Here is a 21,292-nt window from a genome sequence, read left to right as displayed (position 1 = left end):
TACCAAAGCTCCCAAACGGGCGGGAGAGTGCGGATGACTCTGCAGCACCGAATGAGAGAACTCCAGGTCCTCCTCAGCCAGGGTATCAAATTTGTAGAATTTAGCAAACGTGTTTTCCCCTGACCAAGTAGCTGCTCGGCAAAGTTGTAAAGCCGAGACCCCTCGGGCAGCCGCCCAAGATGAGCCCACCTTCCTTGTGGAATGGGCTTTTACAGATTTTGGCTGTGGCAGGCCTGTCACAGAATGTGCAAGCTGAATTGTATTACAAATCCAACGAGCAATAGTCTGCTTAGAAGCAGGAGCACCCAGCTTGTTGGGTGCATACAGGATAAACAGCGAGTCAGATTTTCTGACTCCAGCCGTCCTGGAAACATATATTTTCAAGGCCCTGACTACGTCCAACAACTTGGAGTCCTCCAAGTTACTAGTAGCCGCAGGTACCACAATAGGTTGGTTCAGATGAAACACTGAAACCACCTTAGGGAGAAAATGAGGACGAGTCCTCAATTCCGCCCTGTCTGAATGGAAGATCAGATAAGGGCTTTTACAGGATAAAGCCCGCCAATTCTGACACGCGCCTGGCCGAGGCCAGGGCCAACAACATGACCACTTTCCATGTGAGATATTTTAACTCCACAGATTCAAGTGGTTCAAACCAATGTGACTTTAGGAACCCCAAAACTACATTGAGATCCCAAGGTGCCACTGGAGGCACAAAAGGAGGCTGTATATGCAGTACCCCTTTTACAAACGTCTGAACTTCAGGAACTGAAGCTAGTTCTTTCTGGAAGAAAATCGACAGGGCCGAAATTTGAACCTTAATGGACCCCAATTTTAGGCCCATAGACACTCCTGTTTACAGGAAATGCAGGAATCGACCTAGTTGAAATTCCTCCATCGGGGCCTTACTGGCCTCGCACCACGCAACATATTTTCGCCAAATGCGGTGATAATGCTTTGCGGTTACATCCTTCCTGGCTTGATCAGGGTAGGGATGACTTCATCCGGAATGCCTTTTTCCTTCAGGATCCGGCGTTCAACCGCCCTGCCGTCAAACGCAGCCGCGGTAAGTCTTGGAATAGACAGGGTCCTTGCTGGAGCAGGTCCCTTCTTAGAGGTAGAGGCCACGGGTCCTCCGTGAGCATCTCTTGAAGTTCCGGGTACCAAGTCCTTCTTGGCCAATCCGGAGCCACGAGTATAGTTCTTACTCCCCTCAGTCTTATAATTCTCAGTACTTTTGGTATGAGAGGAAGAGGAGGGAACACATACACTGACTGGTACACCCACGGTGTTACCAGAGCGTCCACAGCTATTGCCTGAGGGTCCCTTGACCTGGCGCAATACCTGTCCAATTTTTTGTTTAGGCGGGACGCCATCATGTCCACCTTTGGTTTTTCCCAACGGTTTACAATCATGTGGAAGACTTCTGGGTGAAGTCCCCATTCTCTCGGGTGGAGGTCGTGCCTGCTGAGGAAGTCTGCTTCCCAGTTGTCCACTCCCGGAATGAACACTGCTGACAATGCTACCACATGATTTTCCGCCCAGCGAAAAATCCTTGCAGCTTCTGCCATTGCCCTCCTGCTTCATGTGCCGCCCTGTCTGTTTACGTGGGCGACTGCCGTGATGTTGTCCGACTGGATCAGCACCGGCTGACCTTGAAGCAGAGGTCTTGCTTGGCTTAGGGCATTGTAAATGGCCCTTAGCTCCAAATATTTATGTGAAGTGATGTCTCCAGGCTTGACCACAAGCCCTGGAAATTTCTTCCGTGTGACTGCTCCCCAGCCTCGCAGGCTGGCATCCGTGGTCACCAGGACCCAGTCCTGAATGTCGAATCTGCGGCCCTCTAGAAGATGAGCACTCTGCAACCACCACAGGAGAGACACCCTTGTCTTTGGTGACAGGGTTATCCGCTGATGCATCTGAAGATGCGATCCGGACCATTTGTCCAGCAGGTCCCACTGGAAAGTTCTTGCGTGGAATCTGCCGAATGGAATTGCTTCGTAGGAAGCCACCATTTTTCCCAGGACCCTTGTGCACTGATGCACTGACACTTGGCCTGGTTTTAGGAGGTTTCTGACTAGTTCGGATAACTCCCTGGCTTTCTCCTCCGGGAGAAACACCTTTTTCTGGACTGTGTCCAGGATCATCCCTAGGAATAGAAGACGTGTCGTCGGGATCAGCTGCGATTTTGGAATATTGAGAATCCAACCGTGCTGCCGCAACACTACTTGAGATAGTGCTACCCCGACTACCAACTGTTCCCTGGATCTTGCCCTTATCAGGAGATCGTCCAAGTAAGGGATAACTAAAACTCCCTTCCTTCGAAGGAGTATCATCATTTCGGCCATTACTTTGGTAAAGACCCGGGGTGCCGTGGACAAACCAAACGACAGCGTCTGAAACGGATAGTGACAGTTCTGTACCACAAACTGAGGTACCCTTGGTGAGAAGGGTAAATTGGGACATGGAGATAAGCATCCTTGATGTCCAGAGACACCATATAACCCCCTTCTTCCAGGTTCGCAATCACCGCTCTGAGTGACTCCATCTTGAATTTGAACCTTTGTATGTAAGTGTTCAAGGATTTCAGATTTAAAATAAGTCTCACCGAGCCGTCCGGCTTCGGTACCACAAACAGCGTGGAATAATACCCCTTTCCCTGTTGTAGGAGGGGTACCTTGATTATCACCTGCTGGGAATACAGCTTGTGAATGGCTTCTGCTGCAGCCTTTTTCCTCTCCCTCTGCCACGGGGCAGAAATGAGGAGTCTTTTGCCCGCTTGCCCTTATGGGGCCTAAAGGACTGCGCCTGATAATACGGCGTCTTCTTATGTTGAGAGGCTACCTTGGGTAAAAATGTGGATTTCCAAGCCGTTGCCGTGGCCACCATGTCTGTTAGACCTACCCCAAATAACTCCTCCCTTTTATAAGGCGATACTTCCATATGCCTTTTGGAATCAGCATCACCTGACCACTGTCTTGTCCATAACCCTCTTCTGGCAGAAATGGACAGCGCACTTACTCTTGATGCCAGTCGGCAAATATCCCTCTGTGCATCACGCATATATAGAAATGCATTTTTTAAATGCTCTATAGTCAGTAATATACTGTCCCTATCTAGGGTATCAATATTGTCAGTCAGGGAATCCGACCAAGCCACCCCAGCACTGCACATCCAGGCTGAGGCGATTGCTGGTCGCAGTATCACACCCGTGTGAGTGTATATACATTTTTAGGATATTTTCCTGCTTTCTGTCAGCAGGTTCCTTAAGGGCGGCCGTATCCGGGGACGGTAGTGCCACCTGTTTAGACAAGCGTGTGAGCGCTTTATCCACCCTAGGGGGTGTTTCCCAACGTGCCCTAACCTCTGGCGGGAAGGGGTATGATGCTAATAACTTTTTAGGAATTAACAGTTTTTTTCGGGGGAAACCCACGCATCATCACACACTTCATTTAATTCCTCAGATGCAGGAAAAACTACAGGCAGTTTTTTCTCACCCAACATAATACCCTTTTAGTGGTACTGGTATTATCAGAAATATGTAAAACATTTTCCATAGCCTCAATCATGTAACGTGTGGCCCTACTGGAAGTCACATTCATCTCTTAATCGTCGACACTGGAGTCAGTATCCGTGTCGGCGTCTGTATCTGCCATCTGAGTTAACGGGCGTTTTAGAGCCCCTGATGGCTTTTGAGACACCTGGACAGGCACAGGCTGAGTAGCCGGCTGTCTCATGTCATCAATCTTTTGTAAAGAGCTGACACTGTCACGTAATTCCTTCCATAAGCTCAGCCACTCAGGTGTCGACTCCCTAGGGGGTGACATCTCCATTACAGGCAATTGCTCCACCTCCACACCATTTTCCTCCTCATACATGTCGACACAATCGTACCGACACACAGCACACACACAGGGAATGCTCTGATAGAGGACAGGACCCCACTAGCCCTTTGGGGAGACAGAGGGAGAGTATGCCAGCACACACCAGAGCGCTATATATATATACAGGGATAACCTTATAGAAGTGTTTTTCCCCTTATAGCTGCTGTTTTATTAATACTGCGCCTAATTAGTGCCCCCTCTCTTTTTTAACCCCTTTCTGTAGTGTAGTAACTGCAGGGGAGAGCCAGGGAGCTTCCCTCCAACGGAGCTGTGAGAGAAAATGGCGCCAGTGTGCTGAGGAGATAGGCTCCGCCCCTTTTTCGCGGACTTTTCTCCCGCATTTTTATGGATTCTGGCAGGGGTTAAAATACATCCATATAGCCCTGGGGGTTATATGTGATGTATGTTTGCCAGCCAAGGTGTTTTTATTGCTGCTCAGGGCACCCCCCCCCCAGCGCCCTGCACCCTCAGTGACTGCAGTGTGAGGTGTGTATGAGGAGCAATGGCGCACAGCTGCAGTGCTGTGCGCTACCTTGGAGAAGACGGATGTCTTCTGCCGCCGATTTTCCGGACCTCTTCTTGCTTCTGGCTCTGTAAGGGGGCCGGCGGCGCGGCTCTGGGACCGGACTCCGAGGCTGGGCCTGTGTTCGGTCCCTCTGGAGCTAATGGTGTCCAGTAGCCAAGAAGCCCAATCCACTCTGCACGCAGGTGAGTTCGCTTCTTCTCCCCTTAGTCCCTCGATGCAGTGAGCCTGTTGCCAGCAGGTCTCACTGAAAATAAAAAACCTAAAACTAAACTTTCACTAAGAAGCTCAGGAGAGCCCCTAGTGTGCACCCTTCTCGGCCGGGCACAAAAATCTAACTGAGGCTTGGAGGAGGGTCATAGGGGGAGGAGCCAGTGCACACCAGGTAGTCCTAAAGCTTTACTTTTGTGCCCAGTCTCCTGCGGAGCCGCTATTCCCCATGGTCCTTACGGAGTTCCCAGCATCCACTAGGACGTCAGAGAAAAGTCCATTTACAATGACAACCACTGTTTTCTATATGTGAAACGGGTTCAGTGTGAAAGGTACCAAAAAGGTAATGAAATGGTAATATACTGGTTATAACATGCGATGTGAAGGGGGTTTAACTGCTCAGACCCGTTTTAAGAAACTTTTTAAAAGCAGGGTTTGCAATGTGAAAGCAGCATAATAGACAGGAAAAAACAGACACCCAACTGAGTTTTCAAACAACTGACTTTCCCCCCATATCTGCATGATAAAGTCATGGTTATATATACACTGTATGACATACATAAACACACTTGTGGCTCTATTGCATGCCTTGTATCCACTCTCCGATAAAAGCTGTGGTTTCAAATAAATATATATAAAAAAAAAATTACATTTTTTTTTGAGTGGAGTCTGTAGTATTTTGGGTAAGACATACGCTTAGTTGGGTCTGGGACTCCAGGTCGACAACAAAAAGGTCAACACACCTTAGGTCGACACCAATTGGTCGACACACCCTGGGTCGACATGGACAAAAGGTCGACATGAGTTTTTTTTATGTTTTTTTGGTGTTGTTTTCTTCGTAGAGTGACCGGGAACCCCAATTAGTGCACCGCGTGCGCTCGCCATGCTTCGGGCATGGTGCCTTCGCTCGGCACAGATTACCGTTCCAATCGTAGTCCACGTGGATCGTTAAGTATGAAAAGGTTCCAAAAAAGAAAAAAATTGTGAATAACTCATGTCGACTTTTTTCCATGTCGACCTTGTTCCTGTCGACCTAAGGTGTGTCGACAAATTGGCGTCGACCTAAGGTGCGTCGACCTTTTTGTTGTCGACCTGGAGTCCGGATACCGCTTAGTTACTAGCTATTGTGTATTTTTTGCTCGTTTTTCACACACCTTCCCATCTCTCTTGTCTAGTCTCTCCACCATATAGCTCTACCTTCCTCCCCTTTCCACTACCTCACAGCTGAAACAGCCAATGCAGCACACAGCACGGTTTGGCTTACACTGAGTTAAGCTAAACTGCACTGCAACTGGAGGCTTCTGATCACCTCCTTTAGCCTGTATTTCCACAAGGCTATTTAATCATAACTGAGGTGAGGAGCAGCCTTAAGCTGGTTACACACCTACACAATTGTAGGGCCGTTCTCCCGATATTGGGCGAACAGCTGCCGATTGTATAGGTGTGTATGCAGTGCCGATGCAGGAGCGTTAGCTGATAAATAACTTATAACACTCCTGCAACAGTCAGGACATGGAGGTTGCATCTTAGGTCTGCAACCTCCCGATCCCCATAGAGGTGCTGCTGCTGCCACTGCCTCACAGGAGGTCACAGCTATATACACATACATCCCAGCTGATCAGGAGCGTTTACCCAGTAGCCCGGGAATTGAACAAGTGTGTACCCAGCTTTAGCCTTTTATTATATAAAAGGCCATAGTGCAAACGCTTTCCAACAATTGCTAACATTGTCTTGCTGTCAAATTACAGTTCTCGTGGACAGAGCATGCAGCATGACATAGGGATCACCAGGAACACGAGTATTCACTGAACACTGTGGAAAGTTCCTTACACCTTATGAGCATGTATTTCAACACCCTCCCTTCTGTAAGGTGCAAATTACATACATCATTCACACATAGCCTTTGGACCCATGTATTTGCTAGGTCTTTGCTATGTGTGCACAGACCCTGCTCGGTACCAGGGATATACCTTGGCCGACCCGTGTTGTGCCTAAAAGGGGCTGATTGGTGGGCACAGTAGCACTTGGAGAAGACCTCATCTCCAAGTGTCCACTGTAAGCAGGAAGACCTGTGTCCAGTGTGAACGAGGACGACCCAGGTATAACCCGGATCCATCACCCATATCTGAAAGAGGGAATTCTGGGTACAGATTACGTAGATATTGGCCAGATTTAACTTTCTGGGCGAATCGGAACAACAAATCGAGCATATACCGCTGTCGTTAGCGATGTGTTCTGCTTGGCCATCCTGCATCGGCAAGAATGTATGCACTTACTGATACAGGGTCCTGTCACCCACCGGATAGGCCACATATCATTCCAATGTGTAGCCGGCATAAATAACGAGACCCCGGTGTCAACCTGTGCCAAGTGCCCCCTGTCTGAGCTAGGTTAAAGTGTGAAAGAGGTAGAAGTATCTTTGTGCTCCATACTGCCACATGTATTACAGCAATTACTACTCCTTAGGGCGGTATGCAGATGAGTTGCCAGCAGTCGGGATCCCAGCAGTCAGGATACCAACCGCTGACAATGCGAACATGCGTAATCCTGGCTAATAAGGTTTACTCCCACTTAAGGGTGTCCACAGAACCCATAGAGTGGTTCTACTGAGCCTGCAGTGTGGCGAGCACAATGAGACCAGAAGCGAACTCTTTGTGCTTGCCCCGCTGCCGGCATACCGACGATCGGGGTGCCATTGTCGGTATGCTGATAGCCAGCATCCCAATCGTCAGTAAATACTACTGATCCCCATAGGGCAGGGCATATCTGCTAACTTAACTCATTTTCATGTGACTTTTGCAATTGTTACATGTTATGATTTAATGGTATAAAAAAAATAAGATTTTACTTACCGGTAAATCTATTTCTCGTAGTCCGTAGTGGATGCTGGGGACTCCGTAAGGACCATGGGGAATAGACGGGCTCCGCAGGAGACAGGGCACTCTAAGAAAGATTTAGTACTACTGGTGTGCACTGGCTCCTCCCTCTATGTCCCTCCTCCAGACCTCAGTTAAGGAAACTGTGCCTGGAAGAGCTGACAGTACAAGGAAAGGATTTTGGAATCCAGGGTAAGACTCATACCAGCCACACCAATCACACCGTATAACTCGTGATAAACTTACCCAGTTAACAGTATGAACAACAACAGAGCATCAGACCAACCTGATGCAACCATAACATAACCCTTATGTAAGCAATAACTATATACAAGCATTGCAGAAGAAGTCCGCACTTGAGACGGGCGCCCAGCATGCACTACGGACTACGAGAAATAGATTTACCGGTAAGTAAAATCTTATTTTCTTTAACGTCCTAGTGGATGCTGGGGACTCCGTAAGGACCATGGGGATTATACCAAAGCTCCCAAACGGGCGGGAGAGTGCGGATGACTCTGCAGCACCGAATGAGCAAACACAAGGTCCTCCTCAGTCAGGGTATCAAACTTGTAGAATTTTGCAAAAGTGTTTGAACCCGACCAAGTAGCTGCTCGGCAAAGCTGTAATGCCGAGACCCCTCGGGCAGCCGCCCAAGAAGAGCCCACCTTCCTTGTGGAATGGGCTTTTACTGATTTTGGAGGCGGCAATCCAGCCGCAAAATGAGCCTGCTGAATCGTGTTACAGATCCAGCGAGCAATAGTTTGCTTTGAAGCAGGAGCACCCAGCTTGTTGGATGCATACAGGATAAACAACGACTCAGTTTTCCTGACTCTAGCCGTTCTGGCTACATAAACCTTCAAAGCCCTGACTACCTCTAGTAACTTGGCATCCTCCAAGTCACGAGTAGCCGCAGACACCACAATAGGTTGGTTCAAATGAAAAGATGACACCACTTTTGGCAGAAAGTGCGGACGAGTCCGTAATTCTGCCCTGTCCATATGGAAAACCAGATAGGGGCTTTTATGTGACAAAGCCGCCAATTCTGACACACGCCTAGCCAAAGCTAAGGCCAACAGCATGACCACCTTCCACGTGAGATATTTTAACTCCACGGTTTTAAGTGGCTCAAACCAGTGTGATTTCAGGAAACTCAACACCACGTTAAGATCCCAAGGTGCCACTGGTGGCACAAAAGGGGCTGAATATGCAGCACTCCCTTTACAAACGTCTGAACTTCAGGAAGAGAAGCCAGTTCCTTTTGAAAGAAAATGGATAGGGCTGAAATCTGGACCTCAATGGACCCCAATTTTAAGCCCAAAGTCACTCCCGACTGTAGGAAGTGAAGGAAACGGCCCAGCTGGAATTCCTCCGTAGGGGCATTCCTGGCCTCACACCAAGCAACATATTTTCGCCATATACGGTGATAATGCTTAGCCGTCACGTCCTTCCTAGCCTTTATTAGCGTAGGAATAACCTCATCCGGAATGCCTTTTTCGGCTAGGATCCGGCGTTCAACCGCCATGCCGTCAAACGCAGCGTCTGTAAGTCTTGGAACAGACAGGGCCCCTGTTGCAACAGATCCTGTCTGAGAGACAGAGGCCATGGGTCCTCTGTGAGCATTTCATGCAATTCCGGATACCAAGTCCTTCTTGGCCAAACCGGAACAATGAGTATTGTTCTCACTCCTCTTTTTCTTACGATTCTCAGCACCTTGGGTATGAGAGGAAGAGGAGGAAATACATAAACCGACTGGAACACCCACGGTGTCACTAGTGCGTCCACAGCTATCGCCTGAGGGTCTCTTGACCTGGCGCAATACATTTGTAGCTTTTTGTTGAGGCGGGATGCCATCATGTCCACCTGTGGCTGTTCCCAACGACTTGTAATCTGTGTGAAGACTTCTTGATGAAGTCCCCACTCTCCCGGGTGGAGGTTGTGCCTGCTGAGGAAGTCTGCTTCCCAGTTGTCAACTCCCGGAATTAACACTGCTAACAGTGCTTTTACGTGATTATCCGCCCAGCGAAGAATTCTGGTGGCTTCCGCCATCGCCACCCTGCTCCTTGTGCCGCCTTGGCGGTTTACATGAGCCACTGCGGTGATGTCTGCCTGAAACAGCACCGGTTGGTAGCGAAGCAGAGGCTCTGCTTGACTTAGGGCGTTGTATATGGCCCTTAGTTCCAGGATATTGATGTGCAGACAAGCCCCCTGACTTGACCACAGACCCAGGAAATTTCTTCTCTGTGTGACTGCCCCCCACCCTCGGAGGCTTGCATCCGTGGTCACCAGGACCCAGTCCTGAATGCCGAACCTGCGACCCTCGATAAGGTGAGCACTCTGCAGCCACCACAGAAGAGACACCCTGGCCCTGGGGGATAGGGTGATCAGCCGATGCATCTGAAGATGCGATCCGGACCACCTGTCCAACAGATCCCACTGACAGGTCCTCGCATGGAACCTGCCGAAGGGAATGGCTTCGTATGACGCCACCATCTTTCCCAGGACTCGCGTGCATTGATGCACCGACACCTGTTTTGGTTTTAAGAGGCCTCTGACCAGAGTCACGAGCTCCTGAGCCTTCTCCGCCGGGAGAAAAACCTTCTTCTGGTCTGTGTCCAGTATCATGCCCAAGAAGGGCAGACGCGTCGTAGGAATCAGCTGCGACTTTGGAATATTCAGAACCCAGCCGTGCTGTTGCAACACCTCCCGAGAGTGTGCTACGCTGATCAGCAACTGCTCTCTGGACCTCGTCTTTATGAGGAGATCGTCCAAGTATGGGATAATTGTAACTCCTTGCTTTCGCAGAAGCATCATCATTTCTGCCATTACCTTGGTAAATATTCTCAGTGCCGTGGACAGACCAAACGGCAACGTCTGGAATGGGTAATGACAATTCTGTACCACAAATCTGAGGTACGCCTGATGAGGTGGATAAATGGGGACATGAAGGTATGCATCATTTATGTCTCGAGACACCATATAATCCCCCCTTCCAGGCTTGCGATGACCGCTCTGAGCGATTCCATCTTGAACTTGAACCTTTTCAGGTATATGTTCAGGAATTTTAAATTCAATATGGGTCAGACCGAACCGTCCGGTTTCGGTACTACAAACATGGTCGAATAATAACCCTTTCCCTGTTGAAGGAGGGGAACCTTGACCACCACATGCTGAAGATACAACTTGTGAATTGCAGTTAACACTGTTTCCCTCTCGTGGGGGGAAGCCGGCAGGGCCGTCGGTGAGGGGGCATCTTCTCAAAGTCCAGCTTGCATCCCTGAGACACAATATCTATTGCCCAGGGACCTAACAGGGAGTGAACCCACTTGTGGCTGAACTTACACAGGCGTGCCCCCACCGGGCCTAGCTCCGCCTGTGGAGCCCCAGCGACATGCGGTGGATTTTTGTAGAGGCCGGGGAGGACTTCTGTTCCTGGGACCTAGCTGTGTTGTGCAGCTTCTTTCCTCTGCCCCCGCCTCAGGCAAGAAAGGACGCACCTCGGACTTTCTTGTTTCTTTGTTCTAAAGGCTGCATTTGATAATGTCGCGCTTTCCTAGGCTGTGCAGGAATATAAGGCAAAACAACAGAATTACAAGCTATAGCTGTGGAGACCAGGTCCGAGAAACCTTCTCCACACAATCCTCAGCCTTCCATATGCCTCTTAAGTCGGCATCATCTGTCCATTGCATATTCTACAGGACACGTCAAGCAGAAATCGACATAACTTTGACTCTAGGACCCAGTATACTCGTGTCTCTTTGGGCATGTTTTATTTATATATATATATATATATATATATATATATATATATATATATATATATATATATATATACATACTAGGGTCTCAATCTCTGCTGATAAGGTACCTGTCCACTCTGCCCCAGCGCTATAAACCCATGCCGACACAATCGCCGGTCTGAGTAGTGTACCAAAATGTGCACGCTATCTGCAGGATCCGTGAAAATAGCTGTTACGACAGGTTACCTTTTGGGCAAACGTGACACCCTAGGGTAAGATTCCCATCGTATCCTGGCCCTAGTGGGGAAAGGATACTGCCTGAAAATTCTTTGTGGGAAACTGCAGTCTCTTGTCTGGAGATTCCCGTTCTTTTTCCTCATGAGAGGAGGGAAATTTACCTCAGCTTTCTTCCCCTTAAACATGTGTACCCTTGTGTCAGGGACAGAGGAGTCATCAGTGATATGCAAATCATCTTTTATTACAATAATCATATATTGAATACTTTTCTGCCATTTTGGCTGTAACTTTGCATTATCGTAGTCGACACTGGAGTCAATCTCCGTGTCGACATCAGTGTTTATTATTTTGGATAGTGAGCATTGAGAGACACTGAAGGTCTCTGCGACAGAGGGACAGACATGGGTAGATTTCCTATCTGTTCTCTAATCTTTTGTGCAATAAATTCACCTCAGCACTTGATTACACATATCCAACAGGTGTCGGCGTTGTCGACGGAGACACCCTCACACACATATTTGCTCTATCTCCTCCTTAGGGGAGCCTTTTACCTCAGACATGTCGACACACACGTACCGACACCACACACACAGGGGATGCTCTATTTGAAGACAGTTCCCCCACAAAGCCCTTTGGAGAGACAGAGAGAGAGTATGCCAGCACACACCCCAGCGCTATATGACCCAGGAATCACACAGTAACGTAGTGTTATCCCAGTAGCTGCTGTATATATTGTTTTTACGCCAAATATATGTGCCCCCCCTTTCTTTTCACCCTCTTCTATCGTGCTTCTGCAGGGGAGAGCCTGGGGAGCTTCCTCTCAGCGGAGCTGTGGAGAGAAAATGGCACTGGTGCGTGCTGAGGAAGAAGCCCCGCCCCCTCAGCGGCGGGCTTCTGTCCCGCGATTTTGTGTAAAATAATGGCAGGGGGCTCATGCATATATACAGTGCCCAGCTGTATATATGCTCTATTTTGCCAGGAGGTACTCAATTGCTGCTCAGGGCGCCCCCCCCCTGCGCCCTGCACCCTACAGTGACCGGAGTGTGTGGGTTAGTGTGGGAGCAATGGCGCACAGCTGCAGTGCTGTGCGCTACCTCATATGAAGACAGGAGTCTTCTGCCGCCGATTTTGATGTCTTCTTACTTCACTCACCGGCTTCTGTCTTCTGGCTCTGCGAGGGGGACGGCGGCGCGGCTCCGGGAACGGACGACCAAGGTTGAGTTCCTGTGTTCGATCCCTCTGGAGTTAATGGTGCCCAGTAGCCTAAGAAGCGCAACCTATCCGCAGTTAGTAGGTTTGCTTCTCTCCCCTCAGTCCCACGTAGCAGAGAGTCTGTTGCCAGCAGATCTCTCTGAAAATAAAAAATCCTAATAAAATACTTTCTTATTAGCAAGCTCAGGAGAGCTCACTAAAGTGCACCCAGCTCTGACCGGGCACAGATTCTAACTGAGGTCTGGAGGAGGGACATAGAGGGAGGAGCCAGTGCACACCAGTAGTCCTAATTCTTTCTTAGAGTGCCCTGTCTCCTGCGGAGCCCGTCTATTCCCCATGGTCCTTACGGAGTCCCCAGCATCCACTAGGACGTTAGAGAAAGGTGTCCTGACTTCAACGTCTTGCAGTATGAATAGGATGATACACACAGGTTACCATAAGATGTGCTGTATTATGTGGACATTATCCATGTCGACATTCATAACCTTGACATGAGAATGTCAATATGGTATAAACGTCAACAGAAATCTTATTACGTTCACTAACTATGCCACAATGGTGGTCATTCCGAGTTGTTCGCTCGGAAGCTGCTTTTAGCAGCTTTGCACACGCTAAGCCGCCGCCTACTGGGAGTGAATCTTAGCATAGTAAAATTGCGAACGAAAGATTAGCAGAATTGCGAATAGACACTTCTTAGCAGTAGCTCCACACTTACTCGGCAACTGCGATCAGTTCAGTCAGTTTCGTTCCTGGTTTGACGTCACAAACACTCCCAGCGTTCGCCCAGACACTCCCGCGTTTTTCCCAGAAACAGCAGTGTTTTTTCACACACACCCATAAAACGGCCTGTTTCCGCCCAGAAACACCCACTTCCTGTCAATCACATTACGATCACCAGAACGAAGAAAAAAACCTCGTAATGCCTTGAGTAAAATTCCTAACTGCATAGCAAATTTACTTGGCGCAGTCGCACTGCGGACATTGCGCATGCGCATTAGCGACTAATCGCTCCTTGTAAAAAAAAAATAACGAGCAATCAACTCGGAATGAGGGCCAATGTCTTTTCCAGGCAAGTCTATCCTCACGGTTGATTCTATATCGGAGTGGGAGAAGGGACCTTCTGACGTACCTAGGGGAGGAGACCCGTCACCAGGGGGAGGAACTACGACCGAACAGGGTACCCGAAAAACACGCTCGCCACGCTTCGGGCTCGCTCCGCTTGCCACCTATTTACTAAAGGTAATAGTTGGTGGCGTGGATACTAGAGCAGCTGTCCCGCTGGCGTAGCTCCTCCCCTTTTTGTCGTGGCCCCTCCCCCTGACGGAAAAGGTCCCTTAGGCCACTTGGATCTAGTCTCAATCCTATCCTCACCCCCAGACCTACAGCTGATCCTAACCTTAATGCTAGGTCAACACAACACTTTCCAGGGGTCGTCCATCTAGTGATAGTCAACGTTTGCACGTATCAGAAGCATACGCTACACAGCCAGCACGGGAGACAGAGGGCAACACACACCGGCAGCGCTCACCGTAGCTTTGCAGATGAGGAACACCGACTCCTGGCTGGCGAGGGACACGTCCGGGTCCGACTTCATCAGCGCCTTCACCCGAGACATGGGCAATCTGACCAGCTTCTGCGGGGGCGCCGCTGCTTTCTCCGGCTCCTCTCCCGCACGTTTGCTATCACTTTCGGCACCGGGAGCCTCAGGTGGTGCCACGGACTCTGCTCCAACCGGCTCCTCCTCAGCAGCCATCAGTCTGAAGTCCGCAAGATGCAGCGGCAGTATTGCGGCGGCTGCAGTGACGCGACCAGCGCGGGAAAACAGCACATGACGCGACGGCGGCTCCTAATAGTCGGATCCTGCAGCAGAGCGGCGCTGCCGGCTGGTCTTGGTAATGGACACATCCGGGGATTCGAGAGGTTGACGCTGTCAGTCACGTTCGCTCACCATTCTAGCTCAGTGTATGAATGTAAATGAGTGTACAGACCCGACCAGGCCGACAGACGGCTCAGTGATGATCACACACATAACATGTAATGAACTCCCTCAATTGGTGATGCTTGCTTACGATCTCATAAAGACAGTCATTTACAGGTGAAACTCAGAAAATTAGAATATCGTGAAAAAGTTTATCTATTTCAGTAATTCAACTTGAAAGGTGAAACTAATATACACTGCTCAAAAAAATAAAGGGAACACTTAAACAACACAATGTAACTCCAAGTCAATCACACGTCTGTGAAATCAAACTGTCCACTTAGGAAGCAACACTGATTGACAATCAATTTCACATGCTGTGCAAATGGAATAGACAACAGGTGGAAATTATAGGCAATTAACAAGACATCCCCAATAAAGGAGTTGTTCTGCAGGTGGTGACCACAGACCACTTCTCAGCTCCTATGCTTTCTGGCTGATGTTTTGGTCACTTTTGAAAGCTGGCGGTGCTTTCACTCTAGTGGTAGCATGAGACGGAGTCTACAACCCACACAAGTGGCTCAGGTAGTGCAGCTCATCCAGGATGGCACATCAATGCGAGCTGTGGCAAGGTTTGCCGTGTCTGTCAGCGTAGTGTCCAGAGGATGGAGGCGCTACCAGGAGACAGGCCAGTACATCAGGAGACGTGGAGGAGGCCGTAGGAGGGCAACAACCCAGCAGCAGGACCAATACCTCCGCCTTTGTGCAAGGAGGAACAGGAGGAGCACTTCCAGAGCCCTGCAAAACGACCTCCAGCAAGCCACAAATGTGCATGTGTCTACTCAAACGATCAGAAACAGACTCCATGAAGGTTGTATGAGGGCCCGACGTTCACAGGTGGGTGTTGTGCTTACAGCCCAACACCGTGCAGGACGTTTGGCATTTGCCAGAGAACACCAAGATTGGCAAATTCGCCACTGGCGCCCTGTGCTCTTCACAGATGAAAGCAGGTTCTCACTGAGCACATGTGACAGACGTGACAGAGTCTGGAGATGCCAAGGAGAACGTTCTGCTGCCTGCAACATCCTCCAGCATGACCGGTTTGGCAGTGGGTCAGTAATGGTGTGGGGTGGCATTTCTTTGGGGGGCCGCACAGCCCTCCATTTGCTCGCCAGAGGTAGCCTGACTGCCATTAGGTACCGAGATGAGATCCTCAAACCCCTTGTGAGACCATATGCTGGTGCTGTTGGCCCTGGGTTCCTCCTAATGCAAGACAATGCTAGACCTCATGTGGCTGGAGTGTGTCAGCAGTTCCTGCAAGACGAAGGCATTGATGCTATGGACTGGCCCGCCCGTTCCCCAGACCTGAATCCAATTGAGCACATCTGGGACATCATGTTTCGCTCCATCCACCAACAGTCTGCACCATAGACAGTCTGCACCACAGACTGTCCAGGAGTTGGCGGATGCTTTAGTCCAGGTCTGGGAGGAGATCCCTCAGGAGACCATCCGCCACCTCATCAGGAGCATGCCCAGGCATTGTAGGGAGGTCATACAGGCACGTGGAGGCCACACACACTGCTGAGCCTCATTTTTACTTGTTTTAAGGACATTACATCAAAGTTGGATCAGCCTGTAGTGTGTTTTTCCACTTTAATTTTGAGTGTGACTCCAAATCCAGACCTCCATGGGTTAATAAATTTGATTTCCATTGATAATTTTTGTGTGATTTTGTTTTCAGCACATTCAACTATGTAAAGAACAAAGTATTTAATAAGAATATTTCATTCATTCAGATCTAGGATGTGTTATTTTAGTGTTCCCTTTATTTTTTTGGGCAGTGTATTAAATAGACTCATTACATGCAAAGTGAGATATTTCAAGCCCTTAGTTGTTATAATTTTGATTGTGTCTTACAGCTTAAGAAAACCCCAAATCCAAAATTTCAGAAAATCAGAATTTTAAATAAAATCAATAAAAAAAGGATTTTAAATGCAGAAATGTCAGCCCTCTGAAAAGTATAATCATGCATATGTACTCAGTACTTGGTTTGAGCCCCTTTTACATGAATTACTGCCTCAATCTAGGGATGGCCATCGACCATCGATGATTCAAAATTATCGATGGTTTACGGCCGATGTAGAATACTTTTTCCTTCAATGGGGGAGAACCAGATGGTTTTCCTCCATCGATGGAAAGGTATAACCGAATACTTTTTTTTTTAAATGTGGTGACGGGACACGGAGCATAGCTCCACCCCCGACATCCGCTAAGCCCCATCCCTGGTTTTGCATTGGTCCGCGGACCAGCCAGCAGCTTTCAGTAGTGGCCATCGGGTGGTGCAAACCATCGATGGTTTACAATAGATGGTTTGTGTACCAACGATGGTTATCATAGATGCAACCCTCGCTGGACACCCCACGATGGCCCTCCCTACCTCAATGCGGCATGGCATGAATTCTATCAGCCTGTGGCACTACTGAGGTGTTATGGAAGACTAGGATGCTTCAATAGAGGCATTCAGTTCATCTGCATTGTTCGGTCTCATATCTCTCATCTTCCTGTTGGCAATGCCCCATAGATTTTCTGTGGGGTACAGGTCAGGTGAGTTTGCTGGCAAATCCAGCACAGTAATCCCATAGTCATTGAACCAGGTTTTGGTACTTTTGGCAGTGTGGGCAGGTGCCAAGTCCTGCTGCAAAATGAAGTCGGCATCTCCATAAAGCTTGTCTGCTGAAGGAAGCATGAAGTGCTCTAAAATTTCCTTGTAGATGGCTGCCTTGACTCTGGACTTAATAAAGCATAGTGGACCAACACCAGCAGATAACGTGGGTCCCCAAATCAACACCGACTGTGGAAACTTCACACTGTACTTCAAGCATCTTGGATTGTATGTCTCTCCATTCTTCCTCCATACTTTGGGACCTTGATTTCCAAATGAGAAGTAAAATTTGCTCTCATCAGAAAAGAGGACTTTGGGCCACTGAGCAACAAACTAGTTCTTTTTTTTCTTTAGCAGGGTAAGACGCTTCTGACATTGTTTGTTGTTCAGGAGCCGCTTGACAAGAGGAATACGACATTTGAAGCCCATGTCCAGGATCCGTCTGTGTGTGTGTGGCTCTTAATGCACTAACTCCAGCCTCATCCACTCCTTGTGAAGCTCCCCCACACTTCTAAATGGCCTTTTCCTGACACTCCTCTCCAGGCTCTCTATGGGGCATTGCCAAGAGAAAGATGAGAGACATGAGACCGAACAATGCAGGAGAGCTGCAGGCCGCTATTGAAGCATTGATAATGTTGGTATTATCTTAGACCGCAAAGCTATACCCCTTTGTACACTATTACCGTTGGGATCCGGACTGAAAGTCGACAGTAACTAGGTCGACAATGTCTAGGTCGACAGTAACTAGGTCGACAGGGTCAAAAGGTCGACAGGGTCAAAAGGTCGACATGTTCTAGGTCGACAGGTCAAAAGGTCGACATGAGTTTTTCACAATTTTTTTCTCTTTTTGAACCTTTTCATACTTAGCGATCCACGTGGACTACGATTGGAACGGTTATCTGTGCCGAGCGAAGCGGTAGCGGAGCGAAGGCACCATGCCCGAAGCATGGCGAGCGAAGCGGTGCACTAATTGGGGTTCCCGGTCACTCTACGAAGAAAACGACACCAAAATAACATTAAAAACTCATGTCGACCTTTTGACCTGTCGACCTAGAACATGTCGACCTTTTGACCCTGTCGACCTTTTGACCCTGTCGACCTAGTTACTGTCGACCAATAGTGGTCGACCTAGACATTGTCGACCTAGTTACTGTCGACTTTCAATACCACACCCATTACCGTTGAGCCGCTATGGCCGCTAGACTACGTGCACCTGCTGCGCACTTTGTACGCTATTTGCGTACAGAGTCCTGCACGTGGTACGCACATGGTGTACGCGCGCTGAGTGTACGGAGTACACACAGCGAGCGCTCACACAATGGATAACCTCTAAACCTTGTTAATGATACAATGTAATGATATGCTTATACTTTAAACCTTTGGCAGCAAAGTACTTCAACGATGTTATACCTTTAAACCTTAAATAGCGCTGGCGATACAAAGTATCCGCAGTGCGTACACCTTAACAATGCTTATACACCTTAAACAGGTTAAACTACTTTAAAGCCCAGGCAGGAAAGTGAAAACACAACACAGTTTGTAGTTTAAACCACAGGGTTCTAAGGCCTCCGTGGATTGATTCCAAAAGATAAAACAATACAATTTCTCTGACGTCCTAGTGGATGCTGGGGACTCCGTCAGGACCATGGGGAATAGCGGCTCCGCAGGAGACAGGGCACAAAATTTAAAAGTTTGACCACTAGGTGGTGTGTACTGGCTCCTCCCCCTATGACCCTCCTCCAAGCCTCAGTTAGGTTTTTGTGCCCGTCCGAGCAGGGTGCAATCTAGGTGGCTCTCATAAAGAGCTGCTTAGAGTAAAAGTTTTGATAGTTTTATTATTTTCAGTGAGTCCTGCTGGCAACAGGCTCACTGCAACGAGGGACCTAGGGGAGAAGAAGTGAACTCACCTGCGTGCAGGATGGATTTGCTTCTTAGGCTACTGGACACTAGCTGCAGAGGGACGATCACAGGTACAGCCTGGATGGGTCACCGGAGCCGCGCCGCCGACCCCCTTGCAGATGCCGAAGTAAGAAGAGGTCCAGAAACCGGCGGCTGAAGGCTTTTCAGTCTTCATGAGGTAGCGCACAGCACTGCAGCTGTGCGCCATTGCGCTCAGGCACACTTCACACCGGCGGTCACTGAGGGTGCAGGGCGCTGGGGGGGGGGGGCGCCCTGGGCAGCAATGTTAATACCTTTCTGGCTAAAAAGAATACATCACATATAGTCCATGAGGCTATATGGATGTATTTCACCCCTGCCAGGTCTCAGAAAAACCGGGAGAAGAGCCCGCCGGAATAGGGGGCGGGGCCTATCTCCTCAGCACACAGCGCCATTTTCCTACACAGCTCCGCTGCTAGGAAGGCTCCCTGGCTCTCCCCTGCACTGCACTACAGAAACAGGGTAAAAAACAGAGAGGGGGGGCATTTTTTGGCGATATTATATATATTTAAGCAGCTATAAGGAAACAACACTTATATAAGGTTGTTCCTATATAATTATAGCGCTTTGGTGTGTGCTGGCAAACTCTCCCTCTGTCTCCCCAAAGGGCTAGTGGGGTCCTGTCTTCTATCAGAGCATTCCCTGTGTGTCTGCTGTGTGTCGGTACGTGTGTGTCGACATGTATGAGGACGATGTTGGTGTGGAGGCGAAGCAATTGCCGGTAATGGTAATGTCACCCCCTAGGGAGTCGACACCGGAATGGATGGCTTTGTTTATGGAATTACGTGATAATGTCAGCACGCTGCAAAAGTCGGTTGACGACATGAGACGACCGGCAAACCAGTTAGTACCTGTACAGGCGTCTCAAACACCGTCAGGGGCTGTAAAACGCCCTTTGCCTCAGTCGGTCGACACAGACCCAGACACGGACACCGATTCTAGTGTCGACGGTGAAGAAACGAACGTATTTTCCAGTAGGGCCACACGTTATATGATCACGGCAATGAAGGAGGCTTTGCATATCTCTGATACTGCAAGTACCACAAAAAGGGGTATTATGTGGGGTCTGAAAAAACTACCTGTAGTTTTTCCTGAATCAGAGGAATTGAATGACGTGTGTGATGAAGCGTGGGTTACCCCTGATAAAAAACTGCTAATTTCAAAGAAGTTATTGGCGTTATACCCTTTCCCGCCAGAGGTTAGGGCGCGCTGGGAAACACCCCCTAGGGTGGACAAGGCGCTCACACGTTTATCCAAACAAGTGGCGTTACCGTCTCCTGATACGGCCGCCCTCAAGGATCCAGCTGATAGGAGGCTGGAAAATACTCTAAAAAGTATATACACACATACTGGTGTTATACTGCAACCAGCAATCGCCTCAGCCTGGATGTGCAGTGCTGGGGTGGCTTGGTCGGATTCCCTGACTGAAAATATTGATACCCTGGATAGGGACAGTATTTTATTGACTATAGAGCAATTAAAGGACGCATTCCTTTATATGCGAGATGCACAGAGGGATATCTGCAGGGCCGGCTCCAGGCCTACTAGCACCCTGAGCGAGAAAATTTAAAAGTGCCCCCCCCCCCCCCTCCCCCATGCGCGCGCCGAAGGCGCGCGCTCCTGAAAAAGTGGGTGTGGCCTCCTGAAAAAGTGGGCGTGGTCTCGCCCCCCAGCAGTGCCAGCTACACATGACATGCCCTCCGGCAGTGCCAGCTACACGTGACATGACTCCCAGCAGTGCCAGCTACACATGATAGTGTTCACTTTTTAGGGCAGGTTGCTGATCACAGGGAGGGCACATTTTTAAGTTAGGTGGGCAAAATGATGTACATATTGTAATGCTTGTTGTACCCATTTCCACACGCTAAAGCATGGACAGTGCGCGCCGAAGGCGCGCAGCAAAAATTTAGGGGAGTTACTTCGTGGGGAAGGTGCGTAGCCACATTATAGTGGCAATTCACATTACACCACACAGTAGTGCAGCTAATACACATTGCACCAGGTAGAACCTCCTATAAGAGCACGTTAGACACATTGCGCCAGGTAGAGCACTGAGACACACTGCCCAGCCACAGACGCCTAGCGGGAACACTAC

General features: G+C 49.1%; 1 protein-coding gene across 1 annotated transcript in view; it reads right to left on the bottom strand.

The window, feature by feature from the left end:
* POLE4 (DNA polymerase epsilon 4, accessory subunit) overlaps positions 1-14,678 on the bottom strand; it is a 104,424-nt gene extending 89,746 nt beyond the window's left edge. Inside the window, exon 1 of the mRNA XM_063915911.1 lies at positions 14,208-14,678. Within this exon, the coding sequence (XP_063771981.1) occupies positions 14,208-14,432 (225 nt within the window). The 5' untranslated portion in view covers positions 14,433-14,678. The remainder of the gene's footprint in view (positions 1-14,207) is intronic.
* Positions 14,679-21,292: the final 6,614 nt, after the last annotated feature.

The sequence above is a fragment of the Pseudophryne corroboree genome, chromosome 1, assembly GCF_028390025.1.
Source record: "Pseudophryne corroboree isolate aPseCor3 chromosome 1, aPseCor3.hap2, whole genome shotgun sequence".
Lineage (NCBI taxonomy): Eukaryota > Metazoa > Chordata > Amphibia > Anura > Myobatrachidae > Pseudophryne > Pseudophryne corroboree.
The sequence above is the reverse complement of the archived record's forward strand: the minus strand, read 5'-3'. Positions and strand labels throughout refer to the sequence as shown.